This window comes from Taurulus bubalis, assembly GCF_910589615.1.
Source record: "Taurulus bubalis genome assembly, chromosome: 1".
Classification (NCBI taxonomy): Eukaryota; Metazoa; Chordata; class Actinopteri; order Perciformes; family Cottidae; genus Taurulus; species Taurulus bubalis.
Genome location: NC_136589.1, coordinates 26,360,817 through 26,374,480, shown reverse-complemented (window position 1 = coordinate 26,374,480; position 13,664 = coordinate 26,360,817). Strand labels below are relative to the sequence as shown.

Genomic DNA, 13,664 nt, shown 5'->3' with positions numbered 1-13,664 from the left:
TTGAGTGCAAAATGCAATGCTGGGCTTTTGTCTAAGATTCAGATGTAGTGAGTACACACATTTGAGTTCTTTACTTGTAGAGGATGTCTTAAAACAGCCATGTGTTAGAGGCTGGGTTAAGCATCATAATGGTGTATAAACCCTTTGGGAAGCTGTACTACTGTGGATACAGCTTATCCAGCTGTCTTGACCAATTGATGTGTTCCCATCCCACTGAGAGCCTCCTAGAAGCTGAATGCATGATGGGACCAGGCACAGACAAGCTTTTCTGTTTCATCCCTTGCTTGAGCTTAGGGGCTCCCTATCGCGGCCTATCAAGTCAGCAGACTTTGTAGTTCATTGGAAAAAAAAGATAGCCCCTAATCTCAATCTATCATCTCTAATCAGCAACTGACCAATGACCCCTCTAACACAGGAGGAAAACGTCTCTGACCTACAACTGGCCACAAGCAAACCAAATTGCATACTGATTGCTTAGGTGATCTTTACAAATGTGTGTCGGAAACGTACCTTTCTAACAACCAGATTTTAAACTCTCACAGGTAAATATTAGAAATTAGAAATACATCATTCTCACCAGGTTTCCTTTGGGACCAGCTTGCCCATCAAGTCCAGGAAGACCCTAAAGAGATTGGACATTAGACAATGAAAGTTGATCTAGAAAACAAACGATGAGCAGTATGAGAATGAAGTGATATAGGAGATGTACTTACTCGCTGTCCTCCAGGACCTTGAGACCCTCTGGGGCCAAGCAAACCTCGAGGACCCTGTACATCGGAAAAAGAAACCACAGGTTTGTAAATACTTGAACACATAGTTATTCATGTTGATTTGTGTTGTAGTTAGGAATAGGCAGGCGATAAAAACTTGCATATTATACAGAACACCTGAAATCCTTAAAACTGATTTGACTGTATGATGTGTGTAAAATACTGACTCCTTGTGGTCATATCTGATAATGGCATGTATATTTGGAGGTGTGAACATGAAAGTTTCTTAGCTCAACATCTTAAGTCATGCACTTAAAATCATTGCACTTATTGCTCTTTCACCACATTGACAGAGTGTGTGATAGACTGCGTTGCAACTATTTATTTAAAAGGACAACTGGGCTGTTTCGAGTATGACAGGGAACAGCCATTTCTCATTCAACTGTTACTAATGCAATTCAACGTACGGCCCATTTGAACTGAACCAGACAGAATGTGTCAGTTTCTCATAATGACAGAACAATTCATTTCCTCGTTCTATTTTCTGATCTGTTATCCAGAGCCAGTCGGTCTCGACAAACAAAATTGCCCTTGCAGACAGGAATGTCATTACAGTTGCGATACGAGAGGAGGGTGAGGCTGTATGTTTTAGTAATTACCTACATTAATGTAGAAGAAGGAATGATGGGACCTGTAGTAGCAAAGGCATCGACCCTATATGTATCATATTATCATCGTTGTCCTGATGAACTATGATTGAGTTTAACAATCCGGTCCAAACGTGTCATCAGATAAGAACAACACTTACACTCTCTCCAGCCACACCTCTCTGTCCAACCTGGCCATCTTCACCCTTTGGATAGAAAGAGAAAGAGTGTGTTACGAAGGAATGCAGAGTACTTTTGAGAACAAGCATATGTTATGTGGTGATTGATGTACTACTTACTCTTGGGCCATCCTCTCCTGGAGATCCTGGAGGACCTGAGGAACCGTATTCTCCCTGGAGAGAAAAGGAATATCAACTAAGAGCAGGAGGTAACAAGAGAGTCCACAAGCTTGATCTCTGTAGCTAAGAGAGAAAAAAAAACTCCTAATTTTTACTGAAAACATAGAGAAGAGATGTTGAAACAAGAGCAAAAAAAAAGAAAGGCAACACAACTGCTTATGATCTACAGTACACCAAAATTGGCATAGAGCTATATGGTTTCCACTATTCATAGCGCACTATAAGAACTGGCCCACTTCTGATGGCCCTGTAATTACTCAGTATAGGATAAGGCATGAAAGCCTGAAATACCCCTCTGTGATCTCCATCCTCTCTTTTTAGTGTCTCTATGCAAGCCCAAATTTCACAAACACCAAACTCAGAACTCCTCATTCGACTCCAGGCCTGGTTAAATGCACCCCAAGTGGTTCTGGAGTTGGTCCCACCCCTCATAAGTGGGTCAAAAGCCCAAATGAGGTCTACTGGTTAAAAATGTATATCTGTCAACACTGGGGTTTACATGAGATAGAGGGAAGGTGTGGCCTTTGAGCCACCAATCAGCCCTGATTCCTCTGTAAGGACAGGTTACGGAGCAGCGAAATAAGAGACTGCAGGATCTTATTTTTGGAGACAGATAGAAGTCTTTAATGTGGTTTGTCCTCTGATCTTCATTCACCAAACCATGAATTCTCTTTCCTCATACTTACTCTATGCCCTTTTTCTCCTGGAAGACCAGGAAGGCCGTCAAAACCTCTGTCACCCTGAAACAGTACAGTAACAAATGGTTAGCTGTATCAATCACTTTTCAAAAGGCATCCCACAGACACTCACTGGATTATTGGATAACCTTGTGTGCGCTTTACCTTGGACCCTCCCTCTCCTGGCATTCCTCGAGCACCATCGGCTCCATTACGACCCTGGGGGACACGCACAAATCATGTCAGGTCACATAGAAATCCCATTAGAGAATATCTAATTATCTTTAATGGTTCTGAAGAACAGACTGGGGAAAAGCCATCATATCTTCATACTAGTTTATAGTTAAATAAACATGGCTTTTTTGAATTTACACAACATGCAGAGACAATTATTAAGTGCAGCTGACTTATTTGAAATAAGGCCATGTTTGAAAATTGACAGGCTCTTCTCTTTGGGCACTGTAGCACTGATCGTTGCACTCTTGATGGCATGACATATTAGAAATTTGGCAATTTAAACTCGATATTCAGTTGCAACACAGTGTTGTTCGAGAGGAGAGGAAGAAAAAAAACATGCTGGTTTGTAAAAACTTACCCTCTTTCCTGCTTTCCCTGAGGGACCAATTGTTCCCTGAAGACCTCTGGGTCCCTATGTGTTAAGCATATGAATGTTTTAAATACAACTTTAACATTTAAAACTTTATTTATGTTACAATAACTGTGACTAACTACAATCATGTTGACATGCATAAAGGTGAATAAACGCTTACAAATCAACTTACTGTTAAACAAAATGATAATAGGACCTTTGTACTGAAAGAAAGATATTCATCTCACCTGTGGCCCGGAGTCGCCACTGTCACCTTTAAGTCCAGAAGAACCAGGACCTCCCTATTCAAAATGAATAACACAGACACACACATTTAATGAATAAACATGTCTGCACTGCAGCCAAATATTCATTCATCATTTTGCTAGCAAACTAGAATAATCTCGGTTGCACTCGAATCAAATGCAAAGCCAAACACACATAAAGTATGATTTTAAACTTGGAATGGGGATGTACAACAGAAAGACTTCCCGGAGCATCTTTGCATGTGAACAACACCGTTCTGGTATTAAAGAGTTACATTCATGTGTTGCTTGAGAAAGGAATAAAGGCACTGGTCGCGTGGAAGACACAACCAATACAAAAGAAAGGCTTTGGCTATTGTCCGTTTTCATGAAATGCTTCATAGATGATCCTGTAGATATCACAAATAATTATTTATAAGTAAAATGTTTAATAATTCAAGCAAGATATCAGATGTCGATGGAATAAATCAAATCTGCTCATAGACAGTTAGGGAAGAGGGTGGCGTGTGAATACATTTGTGTTTATGCATAAAGGAGTGCATGTTAGGAAATGAGTTTTGCGCTGAATCCTCGGCAGGAAGAAGAGCTTATCACCTAATGTGTTATTCATTAACTGTGAAGCAAATGGAACTTAAGTAGATCAATGGTGTGCATGTGTTTGCATGTTCACAGTTTTCAAAAGTCAACACTCACCACAGGACCAGATCTTCCTGTCATGCCTGCTGGCCCTGGAGGACCTTTCTGTGCCAGCTGTGGATCAGACAGAAACAACTCATAATCCATGGCTCGATTAACAATGTCGACACTCTTGTATTTATACCTGTCTACGCCAAATGAATGGATCAAAAAGCAATATTTTCTTTCCTAGGTTTGTTTTGCATTAGAAGTGCAGCCATGTCCACATATTGTAAGGTTCTCTTTGCAATCAGTTTATTAGCATCCTGAACATCTGCTCTTAGTCTTTTTGTTTTAAAGTATTTTGGGGGCATTTTCCCTTTATTTGACAGCGTACAGACACCGACTGGAAATGGGGAGAGAGAGAGAAGTGAATGACGGGCAACAAAGGTCCCAAGGCTGCAATCTAAGCAGGAACTTTGTGGTTATGTGGCATGCGCTGTGACCAATCGTTTAGGAAGGCACTTGGTCTGATGGAGAAACTTTAAATAGATAAAAGCCTCTGAAAATAAGTGGCCGCTATCTTAATGTTTTAATCTCAAAAAGTAGACCATAATGCACAGATTCTTGTTTCTTTATGGGATTATTCTAATTTTGCTCAATGAATGTGGGATGGATGTTAAAATGACAAATAGGAATTTTTCATATTGAAATTGATGCAACATTCATTCAACTAATCGAGCATTACACTAAAAGCCATAAAGAATAAAGAAAATAAAACACTGATACAACGACAGAATAGCCGCTGTAGAGCTTATGCAAACTTTACTTTGTTCCTGTTCATAGTTTGACCACAGTCTTGAACTACCAAATAAATTGTCTGATATTAATTTGCAGCCTGATTACTGAATTAGCAAATTTGCTAATTCGAAGGAAAGCGATTAATGCCTTACTCTACACTAAAGGCCAACTCACACATATTAGTTAGCATGTTTACATTGTGGTAGGTTTAAGGTATCATTTTCGTTGCGAATAGGTCAAAGAGAATTCAACAAGTTCAACAATTTGTTCCTTCAAGTCTCTTTACATTTTGAAGGACTAACAACTCCTGCCATGTTTTTTTCTTGTTCCTGTCTGGCATAAAAGACAAATATAGAAAGTGCTTTACTAAATACTGTTTCACCAGTTTTTTGCCCTCCCACTTCATAGAATGTTTAGAATGTGTGAATATTTAGTGTTTGTACAACATTTAATGATCTCCATGTGTTCTATAGATCACGCCTTGCTTACCTCCGCATAATGCAGGCTGTTTTTCAACAGTGCTATGTTTACTAGGACCCCTGAGGGAGTGTGAACATCTGGTGTGGCTTTATGTACGACATAATCTGACACAGGTTCATATTTAGGAATTTGGACAATTTATAGGATGTGTGACTTCTCCTTTCATTATTTAAGACACTTTGTGGGCCATTTGAAATGTTTCTTTAAGTTTGAATGTTTCGGAAGTTTAAAAAATTATTATTTGGACCACAGTATTTCAATCGAATGAAGTTAAATGGCAGCTAATGAGAGTACATTGAGGCACAGAAAGCCAAAGTAGAGTTACCTCTAAACTGAGAAGGGTGCACTGATCTTTTACTTACTCGAGCCTGAGAAAGAATGGCCTGAGCCTGAGCTTCCTGGGCTGAAACCACAGGTCCCTTGTGTGACTCACCGCCAGCACGGAACTATCAACCACAAAACAAAAAAGAAACACAGTTAAAAACAATTTTACATGTCTCCTTTTACAAAGAGATCTGTCTAATGGTCTCACATCTTGAGTGTGTGTCCAAATTAAATAATTTTTTTTGTTAAACTAGGCTGTAAAGCTGTCACCAGGCCCCACCCGGCCCACCACACACTTACATATGCTGGCAATACAAGCACAGGCAGCTCACCCTCACACACACACACACACACACGCACACGCACACGCACACGCACACACACACACACACACACACACAAATATGTGTCGCCAAGCCTTTCAAAGGCTCAGTCACTGGTTCCACTCCATTGCACTAGCTGACATTTACAAGGTAAGTGATTTGTAACCCAAAGAAAATAAGGTTGCAATCCTTTGGCCTACCGGTGATGCTATGAGGTAAACTTACTAAATGAAGTGTGTTCACGGGCTGGTGCCTGAGATGAAGGGTGTATAGTATGTGAGAGTAATAAGACAGAAAGCCCAGTGGGCATGTGAAAAATGGCAGGACTTACTGGAAGCATCAGAATGGTACCTGGAGGCCCAGGGACACCGTCCGAACCCGGAATACCAGAACGCCCTGGAGGACCCTGGAGAGCCAGAGGAAGGAGAGAGCTTTTGGATATTGTGTCTCATTGTAAATGTGTAATGCAATTGAAGTCAATACCCAAACCCAAGTATATGAAATCCACATCAAATGCAATACGGCTATTTAAACGTATTGTTGTAACAAACACATCCTGAAAGTATTGAATTTAAAATATCAACTATTGTTTTGTTGACTTATATACCAACGTAACGTTGCTAGGAACAATTAATTAGCTGTGTTAATAAGTAAGCCATGTATTTATGTAAGATAAGATGATTATTTTGCTATTTATAATCCCCTGAAGGTGCTTGCCAATTGAACATAAGAAAAAAATATCAGCACTAAAAGAAAACGGTAATACAGTAATAGTGCAGAGACTGAATAACTAATCTGTTCACAGCACACCCCTTCTTTATCTACAACAATTTCAGTGGGAAGGTACTTTGCTGCATTGTTGTTGCTTATTCCAAATGGATAATTCACTAATCCTACCGAGAGGAGTAAGACAGGGGATTCAATCACGGGTAAATTAAAAGAATGTGTTTTCATTAAGCTGGTCTGGGGATATTGTCTGCAGAGGAACACCGACTTTAAAACAAGGCTAGAAATGGGGCTATACTGCTCATCGCATGTAAACAACAAATTTTAGAAATGGAAAGTCTAGGCTGAGGCTTAAGACAATCTCAATTGGGACAGTTGAAATAGCATCTTAGTGTGCCAGAGGAAAAGTCTGGGGGTCACCAACGTATTCAGGATTCATCTTCGTGGCACATGCAAGTCTGTACCAAATTTTATGGCAATCTCTTATAAAAGCAAAATAATTGTATAAAAGTTGCTCATCCTGAATTATGACAGTACAAATAAACAGCTAAATTATACTGGAGAGCAGTTGATTTAATAAAGAAAAAAACGAATTTTATGGATCATGGCTAAGCAGGACCCAATGTTTCAAGAGAGATCACGATCTATTTAGCAGTCCTGTCATGTGCAGCAATCTCAGAGTTTCTAAATTGATGCCATATGTTCCCATCTGCCTTTTTCCCTGAGGTGGTAAATACTCTCCATCCATTGCTGTTATAGTAAGCATAGCAGCTAGTGTAAATGCTGGCCCCACATGGCTGGGAAAGTGGGGTTTGGGTGGAAAGGAGGGAGAAGGTGATCATGAGAAGAACTAGCCGACCAAAAGTTAATTCCAGGCAGATACTGCGCAACGGAAAACCACAAGACTAAAGAAACGAGTCACTTTTAATGCCCATGTCAGCAAGACTGTTTCTCATGAGAGGAAATGAAGGGAGGGGGAGAGACTTTTGGACCAACACAATATTTTCTGATCACTCTGACCCTGTGGAACAATAAGCCTTTTGTACAGGCAATGTCTGCTGGTCATACTGGAGGAGGCGTGTTGGGGTATTATTTTTTTTGTGAGCAATTAAAAGGTTAACCTCCAGAGACAGAATAGACTTGCGAAAAGAGCGATGAAAGAGGGGTGTGGGCCAATTATCACATTTGTGAAAAACAAGCTGAGATCTAGCCTTGTGGAGGGGACAAGCATATATTCTGTGTCATCCAATCAATCAAATAAATGAGCGGAATCCCACGTTGCTGGGAAAGTTGGAGCTTCGACACATTTCATAGCACACTTCTTGGGGTTCTCACAAGTCCAGCGGCATACAGAGACAGCTGTTTCTCCCTTTTCTTTGCTGGTATATTGACAATTTATGGGCATCTCATTTCCCTGCACTACTCCTTGCTAATCCCCCTTACTGCTGCAGTAGTAAAATGTGTCCGATTGGTCATTCCATGACATGGAGACTTTACTTCACAGCTTTCCAATAAAGAAGACAACAAATGAAGGGGTGTATATATACACATATGTACATATGTACATATCTACATATCTACACGTACGATGGATGGCTAAGGTTAAAGTTGCTATTTCAGTAGATTTTATTCTTTTTTTTAAAAAATGTTTAGCTAAATGTAAATGTTCATGATGTGTGGGTGACGGACCTTGTCAGAAACATCTGTAATCAGCTGTAAATTGAGGCCAGTCTTTACTCACCCTCTCACCGGGATCTCCTAGGGGACCTGGAGGACCCTGCAATCCTGGGGTACCAGGAAGACCCTGAGACACACACACAGAACCACATTCCCTTAAGCACATTGTATCCCAAACTGCTGCTGACCAGCATTTCCACCACAGTCAGTCTATCCAGTACTTCATATGCATAGGCCAACAAAGACAGAGGCAGACATTGGTTCAGAAAGGAATAAGCTTAAGAAATAAAATAGCCCCAAACCCCCCTTCTTTCTCTCTCTTGTACTCACTCACACAGAGACACACGTGTACACACATTCATGCACAAATACACATTTTGACTGTCTCTCTCAACTCAAGCTTCACTGGCGATCAGGGCTGATGCTCTTTCCATAAAGACATTTTTTCCCTCTTTAGCTGTTCTCCATCTGTGGAAGGCAGACAGGAGTGTGGGATAACGTGATACTCACTGCTTGGCCGGAGGCTCCTTGGGGTCCTTCTATAAGCATCCCCTGAAAAAGGAAAAAGTGGATACAGTAGCATTATAGGGCAGCCTGTAAATCCACAGGCAATGGAGAATGGGGGTTGGAAATTAGAGCCAGGGGGTGCTTTGGGTTTGAGGTTGAGGAGTTTACTTTGAGCTGTAAGCTCAAGACGTTAGCAATACTTTAGCTATTTGAAGCTATCTATTCTTTAGCATGCGTGTGCGTAGTCAAAGATTTGGTTAGGAGCCTGTGGTGGTACAGATGGCAGGGGAGGATGTTAACTGCAGCTGCTATTTCAGTCAATGTTTAGCCTATCGTGGTAAATTGTATAGGATGGTTCTAGAAAGAAGGCATGTACTTTGCCATTTTGCATGGAAAGCGGTTGTTTTTGGTCTGTGACCAAAGATGTGTTAAATCTCATCAGGATACAAGTCTTGGTTTTAAGTGCTTTCGGAAAATAAACTTGAAACTGCATTGAAACCACACAAAGATTATCAAACATATGTGGATGTAAACCAGATATAAAAGAGATATATGGTCAGAACATATATATATATATATGTATATATATATACGTATATATATACATATATATACGTATATATGTATGTATATATATACATATATACACATACATATATATATATATATATATATATATATATATATATATATATATATATATATATATATATATATATATATATATATATAAATATACACATTCCCCCAGAAAATAAGCAGAAAATTAAGATTTAGGACTTTTATGGACATTTTATGGAACTCTGCTAGCTAGATAGCTATTAGCTAGGTGGACACAGACTAACAAATTAGCTGTCATTTACAGACAAAAGATTAAATAACAGTATGGGGGCTCGCTATTTAGCAAAGTTTACATTTTATAGTTAACGCAGGCCGGACAAAATTCCATTATTTGAAAGCCTGAACTTTTTTTCTCACACATTTAGCTTTTTAATTTGTGAGAGTGACATTCAATATTTGAATATTAGCCATTTAACGTGGGACACACAAGTTAAGTTTAGTATCATATTTAAAATTAAGTTATACTTACAGGTTCAATGACGGCAGGTTCACCCTTCTCTCCTTTTTCTCCGAGGTAACTTTGACCTCCACCCACCTGACATAAGACAGACCAGGTGAGCGTTTTACAAGGTAACAGGCCACACATTCACATGTAAGGGAAGAGCACCAATGATATGAAAGTCAAAAATGGAAATTCTGCGGCAGCAACAGATGCCCTATCCTCTTGGATGTCTCCTCTTTTATAGAAGTTACTTCAAATACCAACAAAACTGCTAAGAAAAGCTCATTAAATGCTGACTAGTGTTCTGCATGCTTCATATAATTTGGGTAGTTCTCAAGACAAAAAGCTATTTTTGTTCTCCTTTTTTCTTCCGCCGGTTGAAAAAATACATCCCAATAATTATTTTAGCAAGAAGCTACAATTTAGACTTTGGTCTGACTCCTATTTATTGAGATTCCTGAAAGCCAGGAACTGCAAAAAGACCCCAACTGTGCACAAATGCAGAGGTTGATACCTGACCCTATCCATACAATGACTTCACAAGAGAAGAATTTCCAAACCACCTACAGCAGTGTGTCAAAAAAACCACTAAATTGTACAGTTGGTCAGAAGAGAAAAAACTCATGACAGTGTTGTCCTGAGAGTGGAAGGCACTAATAGAGCGGTTCAGATTAACCCAAGGCAGACAGATCTCAAGCCAACATACAGACAGGGACCATGTCACTTCCTGCCTCTGAGAATCTGGATCTCGAGAGAAGGAAGGGGGCTGGAATCAAGCCATTATAGACACTAGCTCAGCAAAGATTTCAGTCTGGTTTTGAATACTGATCTACTTGGATTTAATGAATAAACATGTGCAAAGACTTAGTTTGTCATCAGGCAATCCCAGCACATCATTGTTGTGATTACCAGGGAAGAGCATGTCTTTGATAAACAGCAAAGGTCACGGATGCCAAAGGTTATGGAGGGTGTGTCTGTGCTAACAGCTGGGTCGACATCTGTTTATCTGTGGGAGACTTAGATAGACACCGTGTGTGTTGGTGCTTGCTGGTGTATTTGTGTTGTGCATGTGCATGCGGAATGCTCCAAGCTATAACCCGATACCATTAGAAACAACAATCAAAAAAGCACAGCAAACAAATGCTTCTCTATCTTTGCACATTCCTGAACACCACCACCGTCTTTCTCCCATCCCACCATCCCCAAATCACTCCCAAGTACTCCAGCACTTACGTTGCTCTCTCTGATGTCCGTCTCCGCTGGAACACCAGGACCAAACTCGTCCTCAGATGTAGGCTCGGCATCAGTGGGGCCATAATCGCCATAATCACCATATTCGTATGGCTTCTCTACAATCTCTTTGTGGTCATATTCCTTCAGGTCGTATTCTTTAAACTCATACACATCAGTGGCAGGGTCCACCTTCTCCTGGGGGTCCACTGGGGCAGCGGTTTCCACAGCAATGGTGGGATCCACCCCGACCTGTTCCACACCGGTGATGTAATCATCCACAATTTCCCCATCATAGTTCTGGGATCAATCAAGGCATCGCAAAAAGGGGGAAAGGGTTGATGAGAACATGGAGGTTTGGTTAGTAAAATGAAACCATGTGAACAGCTTCCATAATTCACATATTCGTCATAACATGATTCATAGTCAAGGCATTAGTAATTAGCACTTTACTTCACTGAAATGATTGAGTACCAACTGAGTGAGTGAAACTCTTCAAAATAATTTTCAACTTAGTTGTGCACAAATCCATGTTTATAATTTAGGACAGCATCCAAAACTCAAAATATTTGAAACTCAGGCACCGTTATTAACATTACATCTATATATTTATATTTGATGTTAACAATCGGTTCTCTGCAAATAAATAGAATGTGAGATTTCCCAAATTATTTCCACATTGATGTTTTCAAGTAAAATGAGTATAAATACAAAAAGGAGAGAAAATGTTTAACCCTCTCATGCAAATTTCATTTTGTAAGCATCCTTTTGTCGTTGCTTTTTAATTGCTGTAAAAAAAACTTGCATTTGAGGACATTGCCAAAACTCCTTTCATGGGATCTTATCATAGTCCAACCTTTCTTAGGTGGAATCATAAGTGGTTAATTTTTTTTAAGAGTGCTTCAATGTTTTAAGGTTTTTAGGATTTACAGACACACAATTTTTAATTCACCAGTCTAATTACCTGTATTGTAAGCTTCAATCACTCAAAAATAATCTCTGATCGTGTTTATTACACAGTGTATATCATTATCAAAAAGTGAATAAAAACACTGGGCATCTAACGAAACACAATCCATGGCTAGATCTAAGTGAGACTTAAGCAGCAATACAGAGAGACACACGGTACAAAAATCCCTAAACGAAGGCACAAATGCATGTGCAGGTGTCAGGTTAGGGGCTTCAGCCATCCACTGACAATAAAATACTGCAACACACTTACATTAAAAGCATCCAACAATAGTATGTTGTTTATTGTGTTTTGTCTATGGGTGGTATGACAAGGGTTATCCAGTGCGTCACAGTCCTCAGGAATCAGACAAGTGTTCCAACATGGGACAGCGTAAGTTTAGTTTCCGTGGTTCGCCCTCTGCCCTGTCAGTTCAAATGAATGTATTCTCAAGCTGACTGGAGCTGCGTTATCCACCTTAAGGTGCATCAAAATGCAATCGGCACACATTTGGCTGGCGGAGCACACATCCGTATTGTTTTAGTTTAACCCCCAAATGTTCCTCATTATGTTGTGTTTTATTTGATGGTTTTGCACAAATTAAAACAAGATCTAGAAAATTCCGGATACAGCAGAAACAGAGGGAATGTCTACTGATTTTCCATTGGTCACGGTTCATTAAATGACAACGTTTTCCTGTTTCGGCTTGTATCCAGACTCTGTTTGATGGCGGTTTCTCATGGAATCAAGGAGTAGCATGAGCAGTTTGATCTCGGCAAGGCCTTTTTGGTTTCAAACTCCAGAGACGATAATAAAAAATATACTTTGTTGTTTGTCATACCGAAGCAGTTTTATTGAAATTTAACTTTAAACCAGTAATTATATAATTAAGAATGTGGATTGTAATTGGATGAATGGATGATAAGTGTCAGTGACGCACAGAACATTTACTACCGTGATTTCACAAATGTCAAGAATACAAATATGTCTACATTATAATACCAAAATGAGGTTGTGAAAAAATACCTGGCCTTGACTTGTGGTATCAGTTGGGGTTTCAGGCTGACTTCCGTCCACTGTGGTGTAGTCATACTCACCCGGGTAGTAATCTCCGCCCACATTTGTCTGAAATCAGGCATATTTAGCAAAAGTTAAATAATCTATTAAAACTTGCAAGTATCAAGACTAACGCTAAATAAAGCTACACACTACACTAAGTGTTACCTCAGTCTTGGGTCCTTCAGTTGGGGGAGCATCAGTGGCGACTGCTCCTTCATTGTAGTCATAGAACTCACCATATTCATAGTTAGTGTACTGTAAGGAAAAAGGGACGTGCGAAATGAATTAAATTGGGTAATCATGTAAATAAGGCAGCACAATGTCTCAGTTTAAGAAAATCAAAATATTTGTTGTCATGTAATTTAGGAAATAACATGTTCAAATGTAGTAAAATAAATATCACATCCATGTTAGAAAACTGAAAAATGTTGCATATGGATGACAGCGGCAATCCTTGCTTCCATTTCCACCCAAACGCCATGGATTCGCATGACGCTATTGAAAGGTTCATGTCTGTAACCAAGCAAACAGCAATTAAGATTCTTGCTTGCTTCCTACAAGATGTTAGAGGGTTGTTGTGATGCTAGCAAAAACCCATCTGCCGCTTAATTCTATATGCCAACAATGGCCCAGCGGTTTCATTAATGGGCCTTTTAAAACAG

At 39.7% G+C, this 13,664-nt stretch overlaps 1 protein-coding gene across 1 annotated transcript in view; it reads right to left on the bottom strand.

Annotated features, from left to right (window-relative positions):
• Positions 1-13,664, bottom strand: part of col11a1b (collagen, type XI, alpha 1b) — a gene marked incomplete at its 5' end in the record, with an annotated part of 77,441 nt that overhangs the window by 40,075 nt on the left and 23,702 nt on the right. Inside the window, 17 exons of the mRNA XM_079218519.1 lie at positions 578-622; positions 714-767; positions 1,519-1,563; positions 1,657-1,710; positions 2,403-2,456; positions 2,559-2,612; positions 2,989-3,042; positions 3,231-3,284; positions 3,942-3,998; positions 5,507-5,590; positions 6,123-6,197; positions 8,259-8,321; positions 8,705-8,746; positions 9,792-9,857; positions 10,998-11,294; positions 12,970-13,068; positions 13,168-13,257. Of these exons, the coding sequence (XP_079074645.1) occupies positions 578-622; positions 714-767; positions 1,519-1,563; positions 1,657-1,710; positions 2,403-2,456; positions 2,559-2,612; positions 2,989-3,042; positions 3,231-3,284; positions 3,942-3,998; positions 5,507-5,590; positions 6,123-6,197; positions 8,259-8,321; positions 8,705-8,746; positions 9,792-9,857; positions 10,998-11,294; positions 12,970-13,068; positions 13,168-13,257 (1,287 nt within the window). The remainder of the gene's footprint in view (positions 1-577; positions 623-713; positions 768-1,518; positions 1,564-1,656; positions 1,711-2,402; positions 2,457-2,558; positions 2,613-2,988; positions 3,043-3,230; positions 3,285-3,941; positions 3,999-5,506; positions 5,591-6,122; positions 6,198-8,258; positions 8,322-8,704; positions 8,747-9,791; positions 9,858-10,997; positions 11,295-12,969; positions 13,069-13,167; positions 13,258-13,664) is intronic.